The 25,109-nt window shown below is 39.4% G+C and overlaps 1 protein-coding gene across 1 annotated transcript in view; it reads right to left on the reverse strand.

The window, feature by feature from the left end:
- Positions 1–11,690: 11,690 nt before the first annotated feature.
- Positions 11,691–25,109, reverse strand: part of col4a4 (collagen, type IV, alpha 4) — a 92,150-nt gene continuing 78,731 nt past the window's right edge. The window contains exons 31-37 of the mRNA XM_063016283.1: positions 24,856–25,011; positions 21,771–21,878; positions 17,134–17,271; positions 16,828–16,944; positions 16,366–16,554; positions 13,127–13,410; positions 11,691–11,991 (exon numbers count right to left, since the gene is read on the reverse strand). Of these exons, the coding sequence (XP_062872353.1) occupies positions 11,728–11,991; positions 13,127–13,410; positions 16,366–16,554; positions 16,828–16,944; positions 17,134–17,271; positions 21,771–21,878; positions 24,856–25,011 (1,256 nt within the window). The 3' untranslated portion in view covers positions 11,691–11,727. The remainder of the gene's footprint in view (positions 11,992–13,126; positions 13,411–16,365; positions 16,555–16,827; positions 16,945–17,133; positions 17,272–21,770; positions 21,879–24,855; positions 25,012–25,109) is intronic.

The following is a 25,109-nucleotide window of genomic DNA, read 5'->3' on the forward strand; positions in this document are numbered from 1 at the left end:
ATCTCATATTTACAAAAGTTCAGATGAGAAGGTGTGCGGGTGATGACTCAGTCAATTACGCTAGCCCACCATTGCAGAGATCCATCAGCTTGGATGGCATCTGTGAACTGCCATGTTTTGGTCTCTACACTGATTTCTTTTGGTGTTATGTCTGGGCTTTAACTGGGCCACTCGGAGACATTCAAAACCTTGAAATAATACATGTCTTATTTTAACTAATTGATTTGGGTCATTATTATGTTAAACCTAGTTTGTGTGTGCTTTGGTGGATGTTTTTCTTAATTTATCTCCCAATTCTCACCAGTCTCTTTGATCCTGCTGCTGATAAGCACCCATACAGCATTATGCAACCACCACCATGTTTCACTGTACTAACGGTATTAGCAAGGTGATGTGTAGTGCCAGACATAGTGCTTTTTTATTGAAGACATAAAATCTTTTGTCATGTCACCCTTTTATTTAATCATGAATCATTTACGTCTTAATGGCTTTTACTCAACAGTTCCTTTTTGGCCACTCTGCCATAAGGGCCTGATTTATTGAGTAGTGCTTATCAAGTTGTTTGTCCAACAGGCTCTCGCACAGTGACTGGTAACTTCTTTCTTACCTTTGTGACCAAGGCCCTATTTGCCAGGATGCCCAATTTGGCTGGATGGCAAATTCTAGAAGGTTCAAACTTGTCAAGCTTTTCCAGTTTTAAAATGAATGAGGCCACTGTTGGAAACAATTAAAACCTTAGATATTGTTCTATAATTTTGTCCAGATATGATTTGTCCAATTTGATTGTGGAGATCCACAACCAGTTCCCTTGGTCCAGTTAATGCAATGTAATGTGTGCTCTGTGGTAGATGTGTGACAGATCCAGGTTTTTCTTTTCCAAATTATGTCAAATTAATTAAACAGATCCAGACAGATCTTAAAATAATTAAAGCAAACAGGATACTACTGACCACGATTTGGAGTGCCACAGCAAATGGTCCGAAGACCTTTGTAAAAAAAAAAAGTTTCAGGTTTTAATTTTATGTTCTTTTTGAAAAACTCACTGTTGGTGATTAAGTGTAGATTATTGGTTAAAATGCCAATTATATACATTCACATTGTGGAAAAGACTCTGAGTACTTTCTGAATCAACTGTATTTGTATATGATTGTTTGTATACATAAAGTGACATTTATTATTTTTTTATTGTGTGTTTTGTATTGTGTGTTTCTGTTTATGGTACAGAGTAAACGGGACAGTTTTGGCTTTTGCTTGTCACAGACATCTTTTGTTTTCTTCTCTGCTTTTCCTGCATGTTTGTTTTGTGTTTGAATTATAAACTCAGCATGATTGTACCATTAAGCTGGTTCATTAAGCTTTTGTAACAAATAAGTTTTAATGAATTAAAGCACTAAAAGTAGAATCAAGATTCATTTTGGGTAAATGTAACTTTAATTACAGTACTAAAATTATTGGTTTATTTACATGCATGCACATCTCTATTCATATGCTTACCCCTGATTAAACCAGATTAACCACTGTCTTATGTAACAATGGCATAAAATTATCTTTAGAATGGCTTCAGTTACTTCAACTATAAGATTTCTGTACTTGGTGTCTTAAAAGTAAGGAAACACCCATATCAAATGAAAATGGTTTGGCAAACTTAAGTTTTTCAAATGGGAAGGTAGATGTGTGACACATCGAACTAGTAAAAAAAAACCATTGTTGTTCTTCATGTTAACATAACTTTATTCCTCATGTTAAAATGTGATTTTTTTTTGTGAAAAGAGGAATTTGACAATAAGGTTTACAGAATGTGATTATTTACATTTGCAGCATTTAGCAGACACTTTTATCCAAAGCAACTTAGTCATGAGGGTTAGGGGACTTGCTCAGGGGCTCAACAGTGGCAACTCTTTAAATACTAGTTATGTTTCGTATCTCCTGACCGCCAGGGCGGTGCCTAGTAGTGGATAATCCCGCGCGTGCGCGCTTCAGACCGAGATATTTTATACCAAATTAGTCACACGTGACCCCTGCAGTGATGTCACTTACTGTATAATACACCTGTGACTCACGCAGTCTTCCTCTTTTCTCATCTCGCCTTCAAGACCGTAGCTCAGCCCGGTGACACTTAGTGTCGGAGCTACGAATTTTATTCGTCCTCTACGGGCTGTGAGTAATCCAGCGGGATCTGGCAACCAAATCCACCTACAGTGCGCTCGGTGTGAGAATGAGCCAGAGAAGCTGTGTTTGTTACTGGATTTTCTTCATTTCCCACCCGGAGATTACTCGGTGTGGAGTAAGCTGAACTGATACTGTACGTGGAACTCAGGTAAGTAACACTTATGTACTACAGGAGTTAGTTCGCGCAAACCTAGAGTAACATTCGTTTTTGTGTGGAACGCACTGCTCGAAAAGTTACAACTCCGAGCACTAGTAGCTCATTTCTCTTCACCTAAAGTTTATACTCGGTGTTAAGTGAAGCCAACACTCATTCGCTGTATCGAGTAGATTACTCGTAATAACTTGGCGCTTTCATCTAGAGTTCTGTACTCGGTGTTAAGTGACATTGCTTCTGCGTTCGAGTTATCAAAAAGATTGCTTTTACATTAGCAACACAGCCTTGTCATCTAGAGTTTCATACTCGGTGATAACTGGAAGGATTACCTGGCGTTCAGTGTTTCACCTAGAGTTTCATACTCGGTGTTTTGTGAGCTGACAGCTCGTGATATTATAACAATAGCATTGCTCAGCGTGTGTACCGTGGTCACGCCGTTTTCACCTCGAGTTTGTACTCTGTGCAGTTTTTTACTCCTTTTTAGTACTACTCAGTACTAGGAGTGAAACAGCGATATCAACAACGCAGAACCGTCGTGTGTTGAACGGTTGTAACCAGTGCAATGCTGCCTTGGAGACTTACGACGGGCATGAGTTATGCCCTTCATGTCTTTGGTTGGATCACCTTCGAGAAGCCTTGGTGAACCCGTGTACTGATTGTGCGATTATTGCATTAGACCGCCGCCGAGAAAGGCTAGCGGGGCTAGAGATTGGGTGTGAGGCTGAGCCTCAGCGCGGCACGAGCAACACTGCAAAGCGGCCCTCGGAGGGACCAGGGCCTATGCAGAGGAAAAAGAGACGGTCCATGGCGCTGTTGGAACGCATGGGCTCGTTCTCCGATGAGTTGTCACAGTTGAAGTCGTTATTTATGTTGAGTGACAAACTAGATGCTTATAGTATCCCAAGCATACCAACCAAAGCAGATGATGCACTTTCTATAGCAGCATCAAATGCCGGATTCTTCAGGTCTTTTTCTACAGCCGGGTGGTTCCCCGCCGGCTGTTTCAGCACGGTCTGGGTCTCTCTCTGCTTCGCACTCGCGGAACTCCGAAGCCAGTGCTCCGACAGCCACCCCTGCACACTCTGCTCAAGTGCAGAGCGCCTTAAAGTTGGCCTTGGCCAAACTAGGACTTGATGCCCCAACTCCGACAGCCCCAAAAACTAGTAAGTTCTTTATGCGGGCTGTCCCACCCGATAACTTCTCTATTCCTGCCGGAGAAGACCTTACTGCCGAATTCACAGCTGGGTTCCACACGTGTAACCAGCATTCGTGGGCAAGTGCAGCAGAGCTGGCACTAGCATCCATGGTGGATGCTGCTTCCATGGGACTGAGCCAGATGCCAACAGTGGATGCTTGTGTGGTGTCTAAAGTGGTGTCTGCTGATAAAGCTTTACACCCAGACCCACGTTGTCCCAGTGCTGAGTGTAGACGCACTGATGGGTTATTATATAAGGCACATGACTCCGCCACTAGGATGGCGAAAGTAGTCGACTCTCTCTCTCTTCTACTCTGGCCTTGCAGTCTTCTCTACAAGGTACTGATAGTAGTGGACCTGTGGGTGAGTCCTTAAATACAGCCCTACAGTCAGTTGGCTACTTGGCCCAGAGCCATGGGAAGCTGATAGGGACACGATTCTTGGGCACCGTCAAGTGTGGTTGGCCCAATCATCGCTTTCTGAGGCCTGAAGAGCATCACTCAGGTCACTGCCCCTGCTGCCAGGGTGTTTTTTGGCCTTCTAATCAAAGAAGCCCTTGAACGCTGCTCAGCTTTTTTGGAGGCCTCCAGAACTGAAGCTTCTCGAGGTTGTCACCGCTTTTGTCGCTCAGAAGTATCATACTGCCCTTCACCACGCATGTACTTGCGGGGCTCAGAGCCACAGTCAAGACCTATGGCATAGAATGTGCCATAACAGACAATATCATCTGTTTGTGGGACTAGGTCAATGCCGCGCCACCCCTACCCTAAGGGGAGTGCCGCCCATAACCGTCGCTGATGAGCTTCAGCCGGTGGAGGAACCGCTGAAGACCCAGTGCATGACATGTTGGGAAAGTATGGCTACAGATCAGTGGGTTCTCAAAGCCATGTCATCAGGTCACAAACTGTAGTCCGCCATCGGCCACCCCCTCAGTTCCTTGCCAAGGGTAACTTCAATAACAAACAAGTTCATGCTTCCACTCTCTCTCAGGAAGTTTGTTCCCTCCTGAGGAGAGGAGCAATAGAGGTGGCGGATCCTCATGTTCAACCAGAGGGCTTCTATTTATCATTTTGTTGTTCCAGAAAGGACGGAGGCTTCCGGCCAATTCTGGACCTCCGTCGGTTGAATTCTTACCTGAAGGCTCTTCAACTTTCGAATGCTCCAGCAGGCAGCTCTGGCACCCCTCATGGATTAAAAATCCTTCCTTATCTAGACGACTGGCTTGTGTGTGCCCCCCTCAAGAGCACGGGCACTTGTGGACACACAGTGGCCGCTGATTTGCATCCAATCGCTTGGCTTAGCAATAAACTGGGAGTAGAGCATCCTCCTCCCTGTCCAGAAGATCCAGTTTATTTGCAGGCTGCTAGACTTGTCTATGCCAGCCTCGCTTCCCGGGACCCGCACACGAACAATCCTGTCTCGTGTGTGCTGCCTGAAACTCAGCATGGGAGTTCTGTTCTTAAGGCTACTGCATTTCCAGGGCCTCCTTACGGCGGCTGCACAGGTTGTTACGTTGGGAAACTCCACGAAACCTTTTCAGATATGGTTCACTTCTCTCAATCTGGATCCTGTATGCCACAGGCATATGTAGGTCCGCGAAGAGTGTCTGCCAGGTCTCAAACCATGGCGCTCTCCAAAAGTTCATCTTGTCAGGGGTGAACATGGGGCAAATACCCACACACAGGGAAGTGGTGACGACAGCTTCTGGCAGCTTCCGGAACAGGTGGTTCAGGGCACTTGGTCTATGAGCCAAGCTCGAGAACACATCAATATCAAGAACTATGTGCCGTAAAACTTGCCTTGGAATTCTTTTTCCCAAAGTTTGCAGGGCAGGCATGTGTTGGTACACACAGACAACCTGAGCGTGGTTTATCATATAAACCATTGTGGTGGCACCAGGTCCTGAGCGCTCTTGTATCTGGCAAGGAGCTGTGGAAACGAGTACATCCGGAGTTCCTCTCTCTGCAGGCTGTTCACCTGGCAGGGACGACCAATGGGACAGCGGACGCTCTCTCGAGGCAGTCTCTGAGACCCAGTCATTGGAGACTTCACCCAGATGTGGTTCACCCAATATGGGAGAAGCTTGGCCAGTCACGGATGGATCTGCTCGCTTCACCGGACACAACTCATTGTCCGCTATGGTTCTCAGAACACCAGCGGGACAGCCCACTCGGTCAGGATGCATTACCCCACAACTGGCCGAGAGATTTGCTGTTTACATTCCCTCTGCTCCCTTTCCTGCCAGCACTGCTGGGCAGGGTTCAGGAGGAGGGCCACAAGGTTTTTCTGGTAGCCCCTTGATGGCCAAGACAACCATGGTTTTCCCTGGTTACTGTCTTACTTCGGGTACTCCGTGGAAGCTCCCCCTAAGAAAAGACCTCCTCTCACAACTGAAGGGTCAAGTGTGGCATCCACAACCAGAATTTTTCCAGCTTTGGCTGTTGCCATTAGGGCTGACAATGAACTCTCCTCATGTCTTCCAGGAGGGCGAAACACTATCCTAAATGCCAGAGCAACATCTACTCGAGCTTTGTATGGTGGTAGATGGCAGTCATTGTGAACTGGTGCATGCAACAGTTGGTTGATCTTCCTTCCTGTTCTGTGGAAACAATACTTTCCTTCTTACAAGTGTTGCTGGACTCTAGGAGGTTTTCACCCACTCTGAGGTTCTACGTGGCCGCTCTATCGAGCCAATTGACCTTGAATAACAGTTATCTTTGCCATGTACGTTTTTCACGCTTTTACAACGTGAACGTTGCAGCCTGGTCTAGCTTGGCGCCGGCTGTCCTGTCCCTTACCACGAGTGGAAGTTGAAGCACTCCTCGTGACGGCGTGGGCATAAATCATCCACTACTATGCACCGCCCTGGCGGTCAGGAGATACGAAACATAACGCTAGTTACGAATGTAACTGTGGTTATGTGAGTAGTGGATGACCGCCAGGGTTCCTGGTCACTCGGAGTGTGCGAGATGTTCCAGGTTCCTGAGGAAGACTGCGTGAGTCACAGGTGTATTATACAGTAAGTGACATCACTGCAGGGGTCACGTGTGACTAATTTGGTATAAAATATCTCGGTCTGAAGCGCGCACGCACGGGATTATCCACTACTAGGCACCGCCCTGGCGGTCATCCACTACTCACATAACCACAGTTACATTCGTAACTAGCGTTCAGTACCTTAACTGCTGAACTACCACTGCCTTGTTGATTTGTTATGCTGTCTACCATTTTTAAGTGTTGAAATTATCCTTTTCTTCTATTCCTGATGAACTTTGGATGGACCAAAACATCTAACTGAATGCTAGCACAAGCATCAAAAATGTTGTCTTTATTATGAAAAATATTCTGTATTTTCACAGTGCAAACAAATGCTTTGACAAGACCCCACAGATAGAAATCCAAGTAAATCAGGAGAGTGTGGTGGCCACTCAATTGGAACCTTATAACCAATTTATTTTTGGGGTAATTTTTGGGCACTATCTGTTTGAAAAAAGCAGAAAATGTTTCATTCTCTGACAGCAATGAATAAGACATGTTTTTCATCTAAATAACCTTTTAACTGTCTGCTCTTAATGTTCCGTCAATGGTCCCACAATTCAAGTTCTCCATACACCACATCCAGTGGTGGCTGCTGGTCTTTCAAAGAGGGGAAGCTCATTGTCGGCTTACATCATAAAATTTGTCAATTTATTTATACATAAATTCTGCCCTCCGTTCCTTTTTAAGACAATGGCCTGAAATGGGTTGCAGTTTGTCTTTTGACTTCACTCGCAAAATCCGCGATGGGACTGAAGCTCCCAGTGATTAAGTGACTAATGAAGTGTATTGCTTTGGCAATACGAATGTCCCTATTTGTCATGCCAATAAAGCTTCTTTTGAGTTTGAGAAGTGACGGTGTAGCGCTCAAACTAGCTGTCAATCAAAACGAGATTCAGCCTTTCCACTGATCCTCCAATCATCTTGCAGAAGCTCAGCGTCCAGTAGTCAATGAAATGTTAACACAACTGTACATATTTGACCATTTAATTTTGGACATTTTAGGGGAAGCTGAGCTTCCCTTGCAGTCTTAGAGAAATCGCCACTGACCACATCATACCATGACTTTAGTTGAGACAACCATGTTAGATGAAAAAGTCCAGTAAGAGTTTGTGTCTGATCGGTAATGTGTACAGAACAACAATCAATTTTAAAATGAATAAAGTTACATAAAGTACACCTTTATTTTTCTGGTAAAAAATTTTATTGCTCTTTTCTGAATTTTATAATGAATGGAATCAGCCTAATTCTGCCCTGCATGCATTGTTCATGGTATTTTTGAGGACTAAAGATGATTTTGCCTCTGAATGCAGGGTCTCTAACAGAAGTTTGTCCCAATTTTGGAATTGGCGATGTGTTAGTGAATCCCACAATTAATGCCATACAGAGCAATTGGTTCAAGTATTGATTCAAGGATTTGAACAGGAATTTCGAACAGGAATTTCCATAAATGTTTTATGGCATAGAAGGCCCTGCAAGCTTTTTCTCTTAGTTAATTCACTGCTATTTTAAAGCTTTCTCATTTTTTGTTCTACATTCATTAAATAATTAACCAAATTAATAAACCAAATTAACCAGAGAGAGAGAGAGAGAGAGAGAAAATCCAGCTCTCGGGACACTAAACACGCATTTAAATTAGGGTCACATGAAATGAAATTCTGAAAACTATATTTACCTAAATATAAATGCATGGAGAAACTTAAAGAAAACCTCCCTCAGAGAGCTTTGAAAGAGTAAAAATGTACACATATATAAAGTTTGTTGTAATGATGCTGACATGCATTTGATTATAGCATTACAAACATGAATCACATATTAAGATTGGGTGTTTTTCTCTAGAGAGAAACGGGTTAAATGGGGCAACAGTTTACCTTTCAACACAACAATGACCTGAAGCAAGGTTGTGACCTGAAGAAGTGGCTTTGTGGCAAGTATGTTTAGGTCCTTGAGTTGTCAGTTAATGCCGATACTTAAACCACAACAAACATTTGTAGACCTAAAAAATGACAGTTGCCCAAATCCAGGTGAACAAAGATTGTAAAGACATGTACACACATGCTTGCAGCTGTAACTACTTCCAAAAGGGCTTCTACAAATTATTGAAAAATGAGACAGAAAACTTGTGAATTAGAGATTTCATTGTTTATTTTTAACCAGTTGTCGAAAAACTCTAAAAACATGATTTTATTGTTAGTTGAGTGTACATTAATGGGTAAAATGGCAATCTGGCCAATCAAAATTAAATCCACAGTACATAAAAAGTGTGCATAAAGCCAAGTGGTCTCAATAATTTTTTTTTAATTCACTTCATATAATGCTACAATGGGGGATTTTTTTTTCTATATACAAAATAACAGAAATATGAGAAAGTAAAACTACATTTAATTGGGTTTAGTGATTCTGATGGTTAGTGATTATTAATAATACAACACCAATAATGAAAAAAATATTGAAAAAAGTGAAAACAGAAAAAAATGAATTGTGAACTTGGGGAGGAAATATTTTACCATATCAAGTTCATAGATTTTAAAAACATGAATTAATCCCTAATTCTTAAAAGCATAAAAACCCAGTCGCTCAAAGTCAAGGGCGGATCAAAGTTCGTCAAAAAATGCAAAAACACTGTATATTTTTTATAATGTCACAAAAGTTTGGTATTTAATCTCATACAGTCCATTACATTGAACAATGCAAGTTAAAACTCCACTATGCAAAAGTAATACAACCAATATAATACATTACAACAAAAGTAATACAGCAGTGAAGCTGATTGAATCCGTTGGCAAGAAAAAGGATACAACATTAAAAAGAATGCCAGGACATGATTCCTGGCAAAATCTAAGTAATCTGTGATTACTTATAAATTAGACTCATCTGTTTCTACCTCGTCAGCACTCGTGTGTTTATTTAACCTATAAATAGTGGCTTTGAAGCTTTAAAAGGCTATTTTTGTTCCCTGTTCACAATAGACACAGAAAAGATCTGTCTTAAGTAGATCAGAAATACTATTGTCACCAAGCACACAGTCTAAAGGATACTACACTATCTTTAAGGACCTTGGTATCCTGGCTTCAACAGTTACCAAGAAGTTTGCTACTGTTGCAACAGTCAAGAAGCTTCCAGGACATGGTGGAAATAGGAAAATTCCCACATTTAAACCACCTTTTGTAGGGTTCTCTCATCAAAGAAACTACATACAACATCCAAAAAACATCAGGCTGGGCTGGAAACATCTAGAGGTTAATTTCAACAAAAGAACGAGCCCACTGCCTAAAGAAACGAATTATTATAATAGATGAATAATTTTCAATACTGCGTTAAGCAATGTCCTTTTTTACGTGACAATTCTGTTTGAATTTTAGCACAAAGCTGCGAGTTCCTTTGGTGAATCTTCCTTTTAAACTACAGTAGTGTTCAAAAAAATAGCAGTCCAACACCATTAACTTGATAAATCAAGTTTTTAGTAGAAGTGATATTTCTACATAGCAAAAAATAAAACTTAAAAGTGTAGTAGAGTAATGAAAACAAAACAAACCCAACAATTAGGACATGCAGCCCACTCATTCTGAGTAATTGAAGCATTGATTGAAAGGGGGTTGTTCAAAATAATAGCAGTAAGGAGTTCAATTGGTGAAGTCATTCATTCTGCAGAAGAACGGGTGTCAATTTTGGCCCTTATTTAATGTAGGAGGGTGGCAAATGTTGCACAGGTTGGTCATAGCTCATTTCCTTTTGAAATATTGGGTAAAATGGGTTGTTCCAGACATTGTTCTGATGAACGGCGTACTTTGATTAAAAAGTTGATTGTAGAGGGAAAAAACATACAGAGAAGTGCAGCAAATTATTGGCTGCTCAGCTAAAATGCCTTAAAGTGACAACCAAAACCTGAAAGACACAGAAGGAAGCGTGGAACTACTGTTCGAATGGATCAGAGAATAGCCAGAATGGCAAAGGCTCAACCAATGATCACCTCCAGAAAGATCAAGGAACATCTGAAGTTACCAGTAAATACCAGAAGATGATTAAGTGAAGCCAATTTACCAGCAAGAACTCCTGCAAAGTCCCGTTGTTAAGATAAAGACGTGTCCTGAATGGGTTCAAATTTGCCAAGGAACACATTGACTGGTCCAAAGAGAAATGGCTCAACATTTGTGGACTGATGAAAGCAAAATTGTTCTTTTTGGGTCTAGTGGCCGTAGACAGTATGTCAGACGACCCTCGACCCTCGATATGGGGATGTTTTTCATACCATGGTGTTACGCCTATTTATCACATACAAGGGATCATGGATCAATTTAAATATATCAGAATACTTGAGGAGATCATGTTGCCCTATGTCGAAGAAGAAATGTCCTTAAAATGGGTGTTTCAACATGACAATGACCCAAAACATCTTGGTTACAGACAAACAAGATTGAGGTAATAGAGTGACCAGCCCAATCCCCTGACTTCAATCTCATAGAGAACTTGTGTTCTGACATCTGAAACGTGTTTTTTTGAGGCAAAACCCAAAATTGCAGAAGAACTGTGGAATGTAGTCTAATCATCCTGGACTGGAATACCTGTTCAGAGGTGCCAGAAGTTGGTCGACTCCATGCAACACAGATCTCGGAAACAATTGTTATGCCACTGAATATTAGTTCAGTAGTTTAAAGTAAAGTGAAACCTCAAACATTTTTACATGTTATAGATAAATTTTTTTAGTTTTTAAAGAAAAATGCTGGCACTGCTATTTTTTTGAACAGCCTAATATTCATTTTTCTTAACTTTCTGTAAAGGATTAACACAAACTGGCTACATTTAGTTAATGTTTTGATTTAGAATTGAAAGTGTAGTATTTTCAGTGCGTTTGCATTTATGGAAATTAAAGTTATTATAATGATTTTTTGCTTTATTCACTTTTTTAAAGTCACTGCTATTTTTTTGAACACTACTGTATGTTGTGATACCTTAATTTACCTACTTACTGTGTAACTGTTATTTTATATTGTTGCTTATTTAAGTATGTTAAAGGCATTTAATTCAATTAATTTGTTTATATTTACAAAATACAACCAATTTGGTTAGCTAACATCAAACATTTTTAGTTTAAAGAACACTTAAGGTTTGTGTCAGTTAAAATGCTGCCATTTTCTCCACATTATCAGAGAAGGACACCAGGTAAAATAAATTGTTAAGAACTGAAAAGTTCCCTCATGCAGACATTACATTGGCTAACTTTGGTTAGCTGCATGGACTTTGCTGTAAGAGTCATAAAATCTGAGACACCTTCCTGTTCGTCCACACGTGTAAGCCAAAAGCTGAACATGTTGGCAAAGTAATGGCATGTGCCTTGTGGGCCCTGGCACTCCACAAATGGATGTCTAATAAAATCTTGCAGGCAGCTTCCTGACGAGGTCAAAGACTGGCCACCACCTTCATCTCCTGACCCGGTGTGCTAAGTAGAAAGATTTCATCATTAAGTCATGTAGCATTAAGTGTGACAAGTTTTAATTATTTAATCTATTGTAAATTTCAAAGTAATAAAGCAGCTTGAAGGGAATCAGTCACAGTAACTGTTTGTGGACTTATTTTAAATGCAAGTGAAAAGCCTTGCCAATGTTATGATAAATGTTTTTTTGTGAATTATTAGCTCAGTCTTTATATTGGCTACTAGCGCTTTTGTATTTAGCATTTTATAACGCTGCTTAAATATTACAACATACATCACATGGTGTTTCCTTAAGATTGCAAAAACAATAAACTAATCTGTTAGCATTTCTCAATACAGAATCTCTCCATTTACATTTATAGCATTTAGCAAAGACTCTTATCCAAGGCGACTTACAATTGTCATCATATACAATCCAAGCAACTGAGGGTTAAGGCCTTGCTCAAGGGCCCAACAGTGGCGGTCTGACAGTGGTGGGGCTTGAACCTGAGACCTTTCTATTACTGGTCCAGAACCCTAACAGCTGATCTACCACTGTCCACCAATAAAATATTTTTTACATGTGCTGAATTTAGACATTTTTTATACAAAACTTTCAATTATGGCTGAATACAATTAAAGCAACTGAGAGTAAAGGCCTTGCTCAGGGGCCTAATAGTGCCAACATGACAGGGGTGGGGCTTGAACCAGAGTTCCTCTGATCCTCTGAGTATTAGTTCAGTACTGAGCTACTGACCACTGAGCTACCACTGTCCCCACATTCTCCGGATCTTCCAGATCGTGTGGATCAGCTCACTTCACTGCAGATGATGCCTCTCAGGAAAGAAGAAAATGTGTGAACTGCCATTATAAGACCTTATTGCTGCAATGTATCATTGTGCCTTGTGACAAACAGAACATGTTCCTCAGAACAGAAAGCAAAAGGGTTGATTTAGTGTAAATAAACAGATTCTGGCCAGGTAAAATAAATATATAAATAATATATATAATACATAATATGTATAATTCATGTTATATAAGTATTTTATACCATTAACAACAGTTTTGCTGAAATACCCGAATTTAATCATTAGGAGAGGTGTCCTCAAACACATAGTTACATCCACACACACATACTTATTGCATGTTCATTTTGACTTACCATTAGAAATGAATATCCAGTCCAGAGGCTCCTCCAGTTCTGTGGGCAAGAAGGTGTAAACGTATCCTGGCTGTGAACGGCAATGGCTGGTGATGGAGCCTCACACACCACACACCTGCTAATATGCGGCTGGATCTCCAACCCTGACAAAGGGATCATGGGTAATGCTGTAGTGGTGGAGAGCCAGTAGGATTTGTCGATACGGTTTGCATAGTTGCAGGAACCCAAGTTGCAGTGAAAGAAAGGCATAGTGCTAAAGACACGCACACATGAACCTGCCTGACCTGACACACAAACAGAGAAAAATGTAATGGTAGTTAAATAATGAGGGTTACTAATTAAATATATATAAATAAAAAATAACCACAACAAACAACAAAACTGTGTATGTGTATACACACAAACACACACACAGGCAGATATTTATATACATACATTTTATGGTGGTTAAATAATGAGGGTTACTAATTAAAATATGCTTCAGCTACTCAACAGTCCATAGTCATTGTCATCTGATTCTACTCATCATTATGCACCAAAAATTTTCAATAGGAGACAGAGCTGGACTGCAGGCAGAACAGTCAAACACGCGTACAGAATGAGGCCTGCCATCATATTGCTGAAATAATCAGGAAAATACAGTGTAGGTTGAATATTTTATAAATTTTTCACTCTTATTCTGCCTCATTCACAACTTCTTTGAGTGTTACAGACATTCTTAGTGTGTTTCTATTTAATAATGCAATGACGTTGATCTTTCTACTAAAGATTCAAGAAAATAACATACATGTATACACACGCCCACACACACATGCACACACACAGTGGATGGTGTTCTTTTCATTATGTGCAGTGATGTTTTTGCACCAAACATACCTTTTGGAATTATGGCCAAAAAGTTTAACCTTGGTCTCATCTGACAATAACACATCTTCTCACATGTTTTTAACAGATTAGATGAAGGTTTTTGCAAAATGTAGCCAGGCTTGGATGTTTTCCTTCATAAGAACATGTGTCCATCTTGCCACCCTACCACACAGCCCAGACATATAAAGACTAGAGGGGGTTGTTGTCACATCTAGTACGCAACCAATACTTGCTAGAAATTACTGCAGCTCCTTTAATGTTGATGTAGGTCTCTTGGCAAAACCCTGGAACGGTTTTCCTCTGTTTTTTTTTTCTTGTTCCGAAGAAAATCCAGTGTGGTAATGTCAGTTTTGTGACTTGTTTTATTCATTTTTACTGTGTTCCATAGTATGTGTAATGTTTTAGAATTTTTGTCTGTTTCTTTACCGATTACTTTAAACAGTGAGATTCCTTTGATACTTTGTTAGCTCTATTAGAAGAGCTGATCTTTATAAGGGGTTAATTAGAGTCACTTTAATTTATGGCAGGTGTTTACTGACCAGTGTTAATTTTGACAGCAAATTTTGATTTAGTTTTAGTCATAGTCTTTTGACTAAAATGTAATTTAGTTTTAGTCATAATTTAGTCATCTGAATTGTTTTAGTTTTAGTCTAGTTTTAGTCGACTAATTATCATAAGAATATAGTCGACTAAATCTACAGTCGATTCAGTCGACTAAAATACATATTTGTTTGTTTATTAGGATTTTAACGTCATGTTTTTACACATTGGTTACATTCATGACAGGAACGGTATTCATTACACAAGTTTATATCGAACACAGTCATGGACAAATTTAGTATCTTCAATTCACCTCACTTGCACGTCTTTGGACTGTGGGAGGAAACCGGAGCACCCGGAGGAAACGCAGACACGGGGAGAACTCCACACAGAAAGGACCCGGACCGCCCCACCTGGGGTTCGAACCCAGGACCTTCTTGCTGTGAGGCGACAGTGCTACCCACTTAGCCACCGTGCCGCCCTAAAATAAATATAAAGGGTGTAAAATGTAAATGCTTTTTTATCACTTCCCTTAAATTATTTAAGTCATTATATACACTTACACAAAATGAAACATTTTTAACCAGTTATGGAATATTATTAATGTTTGAATGTGCAATACACACAAAACCAGATTTAACTTATTTCAAACATCTTTATTTAAACTGACCTTGCTTATTGAGCATAACAATAACAAAATATTAATGACCAGTAAGCTTGCTCTGCCTGAAAACTATATGCATTGTTCATAACAAATTGCATATTACATTCTTTATAAAACTGGGTACCATAAAAGCAGCTGTGACATTATGTTGCCATTATACTGCCAGCAGTGCCAGATGTTTCAGATGTGTTGTGTTTTTACCCTAGATCGCCCCACATGGTTTACACATCGTCTTGTTTTTCACGATGTCAAATGAGAAATGTGTCCATATATCGGCTCTCCTGTTTCTCCCTGTTGACATTGTGGAGTTAACCTAGTTCCATGAGTAAAGAAAGTTCACAGGCTAGTCTGGTCTTCCCGGGTTTAGATCAAACTTGTGCGAGTGGGCACTTAACGAGGTACTGCAAAAGATTAATACTGATTGGATGGCTAATCGGCTTGCATACGCTAGCATACGCATACGCATACCCTCCACATACGCTAAAGTAGTTCTGATTGGATCTCTTTCTAACTTGTCCCTACCTTCCACAAAACTAAATCAGTTCTGATTGGATGTCGTCCCTGCCAAACATTTTCGTCTCGTTTTTATTCGTTGACGAAAGTGTCGATTCATTTCGTCGTAGTTTTTATCTTTTTTTGTAGTTTTTATTTAGTCATCGTCTCGTTTTTGTCATGAAAAAAAGGTTAGTTGACGAAAACTATGACGAAAATCATTCGTCAATGAAATTAACACTGTTACTGACTACTATTTAACACGAGTGTGAAAGTAATTGGTTTATTTTAAACACAGCCACATCCCCAATTACAAGAATTATAAGTGTGCACACTTCCAAATTAATTTTAGTTTTTTTTCCCCTCAAAATAATTTTACGTTCCTTTTAATTAAATTGCACATATCATAGGTCCAAATAAAGGTGGTAATAAATCTGAAATTACATCTCATTTCCAAAACAGTGACCTCTGTGTGATCATTTTTGCTATGTCATTATAAACTTTTTAAACATTTTATACCTTTTAGTTTTAGAATTCCATGTCCTGGACAAAACATTGTCACAACTGAATTAACTGTTTATTAAAATGCAAACTGCCTGTAAAAAGTTAAATACTTGGTAACCAGTTAGGTTTGATGTGTTACTATATGCTGTACTCTAGTGTGACAGACAGATACCTAGATCTTGATTGTATGCTTTCTCTTGTCCCTCCAGGTACAGTAAGCTGTATCCTTCCCATAGCTTGGGCATATCTGCAGGGCACAAAGGTACATCTGTTGACTGGCTATGGAGAACCAAAAGGAAACCAAAACTATACTTGATGATTGGGCCATGTGGACCTGGATCACCTGGACACCCTGGGGGACCTAGGAAGAATGACAGGCAGGAAATAAAATGAAAATTAAAATAAATTAGAAATTTCTAACTCTAAAGAAAACCGTAAGAAACTACAGCTAGTATAGGCTTCTCATATGTTGCCAAACTTTAAGTATTTGGCTCACAAAGCCTTAAATATAGGCACATAAGCCTACCAAAGGATAACCATAGTACTATAAATGCTAACACAGATGGTGCAGGTACAAAACAATGTTTAAAAAAAGTCTCATGCTGGCCATACTAATGCACACTCAAAAACACACCCTGCATGCCACATGGTCCTATGGCACCCTTTAGTCCTGGGTTTCCAGGAGGTCCATCAATTCCAGGTGCTCCTGGTGGGCCATGTAATCCTGGATCCCCCACTTGGCCTTTCATTCCTAAGATAAAAAACAAGACTCTTGGGATTAACTAAAAAACCTGATAAACACACACACACACACACACACACACACAGACACATACGTACATAATGATCAGATCATTAAATTTAACACACGACAACATCAATCTTTCTATTTAATGTGGCAAATATATGTAAAAGCACTGTGTGTGTGCATTTGTTTTACCCTTAGGACCCTCTCTGCCATTAACTCCTGGAGGTCCTTGGTGGCCAAGTGACCCATAATCACCAGGAGGTCCAGGTGGACCCTGGGGTGCTTTTTGAAGACCAGTAGAAAAAACATTTCCTGGTTCTCCACAGGGGCCTAGAGAAAGACAGTATGATAGTACACATTTCTAATATCACGGTAACAAATATACAATGGAAATATACAAAATATTATTGTGTTGTGAGTTTGATTCTCAATGGATATACAGTAATTGCCATTGAAACTAAAGTCTTTGCTTTGGCTGCCCAACATCCAGAGACTTTCCCCAAAGCCATTCCAAAATTGTTTTGGATGATGAAAGTAAACTGTTGTCAAGGATGTTTATGTGCTTGGCTGCATTAATTTATCTCTGTTCATTTCTGCTGAGTAGCACCACCATAGCATGATATTGCCACCACTATTTTTCACTGTAGGGATGATATTTTCCAGATGGTACACAGTTTTTAATCAGAGATGCTTTTTGTTAAGCCCAAAGAATTAAACGTTTGCCTTATTAAGGGTTTTCATCCAGTATGATCTTCCATTTCTGCACAGGAGCTCTTTAATAGTGGCAATTTTTAATACCCTTCTGACAAAGGCCCATCTTTAGTAGATGACAAATATAACCAGATGGATAATTTAAGAAAGGTTCATAACTTTGTCAAGTTTTATCCATTTGCAGCAGTTAGTTGTAGTGGGTAGTGGTAGTTGTTTTATATCTATGCTTTGCCACAATTTGACTGAAAAAATCCACAGACAGTTCAATGGATGGACATTTGGTCCCCATGTTTAGAAAGCTTTTCATACTTCTTGCACCCACCTCCAAATTTGGTACGCTAATATTTGGCTATTGAGTAGGTCATGCTTCCTGCAAGGTAAGTTGTAAAGTAGCACAAACTTGTGGCAAGACAGAATTTTACATTATAAACAGTACACAAAATAAAAATTGCTCACCAGGAAATGATAATACACTATAATAATACATTTAAACAATGTAACATCAGAACCTAAAGAACTAGATCAGGCAACTCAACACCTAGAGACCGTACTGCGCACAACCTTAGATAACATAGCCCCACTCAAAACTAAGCTGATTAGGGAGAAAAAACTTGCTCCATGGTAAAATGACCACACATGCGCACTTAAACAAGCAGCATGGAAATTAGAACGCAAGTGGCGTCACACTACACTGGAAGTGTATAAGATTGCTTAGAAAGATGCTCTAACTGAGTATAAACATGCCCTTATAAAAGCTAAATCTTCATATTATTCGTCCCTAATAGAGAAAAATAAAAACAATCCTAGATTCCTTTTCGAGACAGTGTCCAAATTAACTAAAAACGTCAATGAAACTGAATCTAATATACCACCCGACTGAACCAGCGATGATTTTTTAAAATTCTTTAATGATAAGAAATAATACAACTTCAGAGTCAGAGTGTGTCACTTCCCAATGGTAAGTATGGACTCACTCTGAGCAGCATTGGTGAGAAAAGTAATGATAATAGTAACGAGTTAATCCAACTAAATTCCTTTAATCCAATCTCCCAAAATGAACTGTGTTGATTAAATCATCGAAGTCATCGTCGTGTATACTCGATCCTGTTCCAACTCGTTTACTTAAAGATTTACTCCCAGCTATTGTAGAGCCCCTGCTTACATTAATCAATGCATCCCTTAGCCTTGGGTATGTACCTAAATTGTTTAAAAGCGCTGTTATAAAACCCCTGATTAAAAAACCTAATCTTGATCCACATGTTCTAGCTAATTATAGGCCAATTTCAAATCTTCCTTTTGTCTCTAAGATATTAGAAAAAGTAGTTTCCAAACAGTTATGCTCTTATTTGAATGAAAATTTTATTCACGAAAAATTTCAATCTGGATTTAGACCCAACCATAGTACCGAAACCGCATTAATTAGAGTAGTTAACGAGTTGTTAATGTCTTCTGATAATGGATGTGTCTCTTTTCTTGTTCTATTGGATCTTAGTGCAGTGTTTGATACGGTCGATCATAACATTTTACTGGATAGGCTAGAAAATACAGTAGGTGTTAAAGGACTCGCACTCTCTTGGTTCAAATCATATTTGACTGACTGCTCTCAATTTGTTTATGTAAACAATAAATGCTCGGAAACAACAAAAGTAAAGTGTGGTGTTCCACAGGGGTCGGTACTGGGACCGCTATTATTTACACTCTATATGCTTCCACTAGGTGAAATTATTCATAAACATGGCATAAATTTTCATTGCTATGCAGATGACACACAGTTGTATATATCAGCCAAACCAAATGATACTGACACAATCAGTAAGATAGAAGATTGTGTAAATGACAAAAAACTGGATGTCGTGTAATTTTCTTTTACTTAATTCAGATAAAACAGAGGTTTTACTTGTTGGCTCTAAAGCTGCAAGAGACAAGTTGTCTAACCTGGTGCTAAACCAAAACACTTTCTCTGTTACTCCCAGCCCAGATGTAAAAAACTTAGGTGTCACAATAGATTCAGATCTCTCCTTTGATACACACGTTAATAATATTACTAGAGTTGCTTTCTATCATTTGCGTAATATTTCTAAAATAAGAAATATACCATCTGTTAATGATGCCGAAAAACTGATCCATGCGTTTATAACTTCTCGGTTAGATTATTGTAATGCTCTTCTAACTGGATGCTCTGGTAGATCCATAAACAAACTCCAGTTAGTTCAAAATGCAGCAGCTCGAGTGCTAACTAGAACTAAAAAATTTGATCATATTAGTCCTGTTCTATCATCTCTTCACTGGCTGCCAGTTAAATTCCGCATTGATTATAAAATACTTTTACTAACCTATAAAACGCTACATGGTCTGGCTCCACAGTATCTGAGCGAGCTTATTAATCACTACAACCCAGCGCATCCACTTTGCTCACAAGATGCAGGGTTACTTATAGTTCCTAGAATTAAAAAGATCACGGCTGGTGGAAGAGCATTTTCTTACAAGGTCCACAACTCTGGAATAATCTTCCTGCCTCTGTTCGGGATTCGGACACAGTCTCAATGTTTAAGTCTAGACTGAAAACATATTTATTTTCTCAGGCTTTTGATTAGTATAGACAAAGGCGCAGAGCTTGGGGGTTCTTGGTCATAGAAACTTGTGGTGATCAGGGATGTTGGGTTGCTGTCGTTCTGCCTCTCCTGTCTGATCACTCTGGTTTGGGTAGGGGAGGTGGGCACTGATGTCCTGTGAAAGCCTTCATGACCTTGTTACCTGCTCGCTCTCCCTTTTAGTTATGCTGTAATAATTAGGGCTGCCGGAGTCTAAAACTCTCTGTAAAACTGTTTTACTTAACTAGCATTGTACATTATTAACTACATTCTCTATTGTTTTACCCCAAGAGCTTCTGATGGAAACCTGTTTACCCGCCAAGGTTAAGGATTAAAGTCGAGACTGCAGTGCCAATATTGCTGCTCCTGCCAGATGTGATGGGTCTGGAGTAATTGCACCAAGAATGACAAGAACTAACTACAGACTTTATTAAAGACTAGACCAAATAATAACTCTATTATTATTTCTTTTTTTTATTTATTGCCAGTTATAACTTTTAGTTCATTTAATTCTGTGTTTGTATGATTTGTGTAAATCCTACTTATTTAAAGTTTCCTCCAGACCACCCAAGAAGGATGGGCACTGCTGAGTCTGGTTCCTCTCAAGGTTTCTTCCTGTAATTTTCAGGGAGTTTTTCCTTGCCAGAGTCGCCCTCGGCTTGCTCAACAGGGGTTTTTGTATCTGTTGGTCCTGGATTTTGTAAAGTTGCTTTGAGACAATGTCTATTGTAAAAAGCGCTATATAAGTAAAGTTGACTTGACTTAATTCGTAAAAGGGCTTTGTAAGATGATGTATATTTAGGTTGTAGAATTATTGTGATGATAGGAGACATTGAGTGATAATGTGTAAAATCTGTTATTTCTGGATCACTGTGTTTATATAATGTATGATGTAACCATTTTCAAGCATGTATGTTCCCAGAGCTGCTTGGAAAAGAGGAATGTTGTGTATATGTTTACTTGTAAATGACTCCTCCAAGAGTTCAATATTCTTGTTCAATATTCTTGGAATTAATGTTTTTAGTGAATTTCTTAATAATTACTGACAGTAAAGTTTTTGTTGTTCACATTGTAGATATAAATGTAGATGTTGATGGATACCTGCTTAAAACAAAACGTTCTAAACTGTGTTCACTTTTACTGAGCACTGCACAGACACTGGCTGTCTAGTTTACTTCATGTGTAGTAAAGTGACATTTCTGATACAACCAAAGACTCAAAGGGTTCAAATTCATAGCATTATCCACAACTTTCACCAAAATAAACAAACAAAATAAACACAGATATGACGTGTCTCACAGTTTCATCTCAGTTTCATAAACTGTTTAATTACAGCTGTCCAATCACCTTAATGAACATTGTATCAAAGGACCTTGTGTTTGTTGTCAGCAACAAAGCTGATAATTGTGCAGTGCTGATGAATCTCACATGATGGATGCTTTGTTACACTTATTTTGTCAGCAGCATTTGTGCATAAATTAGGAAGTACTATTTTTTCCTAATTATATTTTTTGGGAGAGCTCTGACCTTGGTCTCCTGATGGTCCCTTAAGACCACTGGGTCCTGGTTTGCCAGGTGTTCCTGGTGGTCCCCTTGGTCCAGAATCGCCAAGGAAGCCTGGCTCACCCCTCTCACCTGAGGATAGGAACATACATATGTCATGTAAAGAAACATGTGATATAGGTCTACATTTTTACGTAGAAGCACACCAAGCAAACACTAAGCAAAGTATCTTCTATATTAAAAAAAAAATCCTACAAAACAGGCAAAGCTGCAAATCCAGATTGTTTACACTGCACATGTATTATGTGTAAACCATCTGAAATATAAAAAGTTTATATTTTATTTTAAGGATCCCTTTTCAACCTTTGTTACTTTAATTGTAAACTAATATTATTAGTTAACATAGTCTTTAAGAAGCCAAAAGCAGTTTGCCCATTCAGTAATAATGCTTTGCCCCAAAGTTGCATAAACAAACATGAAAGCACAAGCATAACTAGTGGAACAATGCAAAACAACCAGCAAATTGTTGAGCAGAATTTGAAGGACCTTTGAGTTTGTACTATAAAATTATGTACTTTCTTTTTATGTGATCTTGATCCAATTTTGAAGTACAGTATGTTGATGGAACACTATTCTAAAAGATTTGGCATAAATCAAGTCATTTTTGAAAATGTCAGCCTGTAAAACACTTTTATAGTACAGGGTGAGTCAAAAGTCTCAGGACACTCTTTTATTTCAGAAACGAAAGGGAAAATGACATATCTGAATACCCCAGCAAGTAATGGGTGAGGGGGCCTATCTTTTAGGCTATGTCTGGAACATGGCTGCCATCTTGAAAGCTGCCATATTGGATCGAGGGCAAGTTTTTCCAATAGGAAGGTGGTCATGTAGCATATCAAAGAAGACCAGAATTTTCTCAGAAATCGATTGCAGCAGATTTGCAATATCTCTTGTGGTTCAAAAGTTATCAGCACAGAAATTTCAAAAACTTTTGTTGTTCGTTACAGGTAACTGAAGATGGAATTGACAAAAGAGAGGATTGAGGTGATTCTGATGTCCGGGGAACGCAGCTGCCGTATCATAGCCGCAGACTTCAACAACCGACACCCAGAAAGACCACTAATTTCACACAGCACTGTTGCATCCGTCATAGCCAAATTCCGAGAAACCGGGACTGTGGACAACAAGCCAAGTAGTGGTCGTCCGAAGACCGCTACCGACAAAGAAACCTCAACAATGGTTTTAGCAGCAGAATGTGGTGTCAGCCAGTCATCCCTTGTACGGATTCTTCATACCAATAATTGGCACCCCTTTAAGATCCAGCTGCAGCAGAAACTATCAGAGGATGACCCTGATAGACGTGTCGAATTCTGCACCTGGGCATTAGACCAACATCAATGGGATCCCAATTCCCTGGTCATTGGATTGGCCGCCGTGGTCCTGTGGCATGGCCACCCAGATTACCCGACAAATTGTGTATGCTGAGAAAATCCGCAACAAACACCATCTTCAGCACTGCATCGTGGAGGCTTGTGACAGCATTTCTCAAGAGATTCTCATATGGGTTCATAACAGTTGGATCCAGCACCTTCAGCTCTGTGTTCAGCACCAGGGGGAACACATTGAACACATCAAATAGCTGTGCATCACAGGGAATGTTCCCGGTTGTTGTTGCAACTTTCTGTGTTGACCATTTTTGAACCACAAGAGATATTGCAAATCTGATTGTGGCAATTGATTTCTAAGAAAATTTTGGTCTTTTTTGATATGCTACATGACGGCTATCCAACATGGCGGCTTTCAAGATGGCGGCCATGTTCCGGACATAGCCTAAAAGATAGGCCCCCTCACCCATTGCTTGCTGGGGTATTCAGATATGTCATTTTCCCTTTCGTTTCTGAAATAAAAGAGTGTCCTGAGACTTTTGACTCACCCTGTAGAACAGTGTTTCAAGTCTTGTCTTTTTAAAAAAGAAAAACAAAAAAGGGTCTCAACTAGAGTGCTGTGCTAGACATTTTGTAAAACTTTTCAAACTGATATATAGGATTGTGACAGAGCATGCCATGTTACAATATATTTACAGAATACTTACCCATAATAATAAAAAAGCAAGCAAAAGCATTTAGCACTGTGTAATGTTGCCATTCCTTCTCACATAAAATATTTTTTGGCACTGAGGATACCAAGTGATGAAGTCTTTAAGATATTATTTTGTTATCTTTTGCAAAGGCCCTGACAGAACCACATACCATGACAGACCCTGGCTCCTTTTTGTTTTTGGTCTGGAGCACACGGTGTCCATTTTTTCCAAATAAAGATCTTAAATACTGATTCTGACCACAATAAACATTTCCACTGTGTGATGGTCCATTCCAGATACCTCTGTGCTGAGAGAACTTGACACTGCTTCTGGACATGGTTAACATAAGGCCTCTTTTTTGCACAGTAAAGTCTTAAGAGGCATTTGTAAATGTAACTCTGTATTGGACTGCTTGACAACGATTTGCCATAGAAATCCCATGTGGTTATGTTGATGAATGATGGTTCTTGATGTTTAGATGTTTAGATTAGGCTTGCACTCTTGCCCTTTACGCGCTAAAATTCCTTCAAATTCCTTAACCTGTTTAATGATATAATGTAGAGAGAGACATTTGCAAATCCCTTTCAATCTTTTTTTGAGGAATATATTTTTTTACATTTCAATAATCTCATGCATTTGATGACAAACTGGAGATCCTCTATGCTCCTTAAAGACTCCGCTTTTTGTGGCTGCTGCTTTTGTACCAAATCATGATTACAATCACCTGTGGACATCACCGGTTTGAAATCACATCATTATTTATTTATTTTCACCTCATTACTAGCCCTAAATTGCCCCCATCCCAAACTTTTGAAATGTGTTGCAGGCCTGAAATGCAAACATGGATGTATATTGACAAATGAAATAAAGTTGACCAGACAAGACATGAAATGTAATGAAATAAAAGTCAAAGTAAATGTAGAAAACATACTGTCCCAATTTTTTTTTTTAATGACAAAAATAGACGTTAAAATGCCATGAGTTTGGACTTAATGCTGTCCACTATACATGCAAGTATTTGTGTTTCACCTTTCGGCCCTGGGCAGCCTGGACTTCCTGGAGGTCCCTGGGAACCAGTATGTCCTCTGTTTCCTTTATTTCCAGGGTAGCCTGGTATTCCAGGGACACCCATATCCCCATGCACAGGAATTGTCAGGCCTGGATCTCCAACTAGCCCCCTTGGTCCTACAATTGTAACAAAGATGCACAATTGCAAACTACTATTAGGATGCTAATTTTCACAAGTCACAGTAACATAATACATGAGCTAAGCCAAATAAGGT

The sequence above is a fragment of the Trichomycterus rosablanca genome, chromosome 20 (genome assembly GCF_030014385.1).
Source record: "Trichomycterus rosablanca isolate fTriRos1 chromosome 20, fTriRos1.hap1, whole genome shotgun sequence".
Lineage (NCBI taxonomy): Eukaryota > Metazoa > Chordata > Actinopteri > Siluriformes > Trichomycteridae > Trichomycterus > Trichomycterus rosablanca.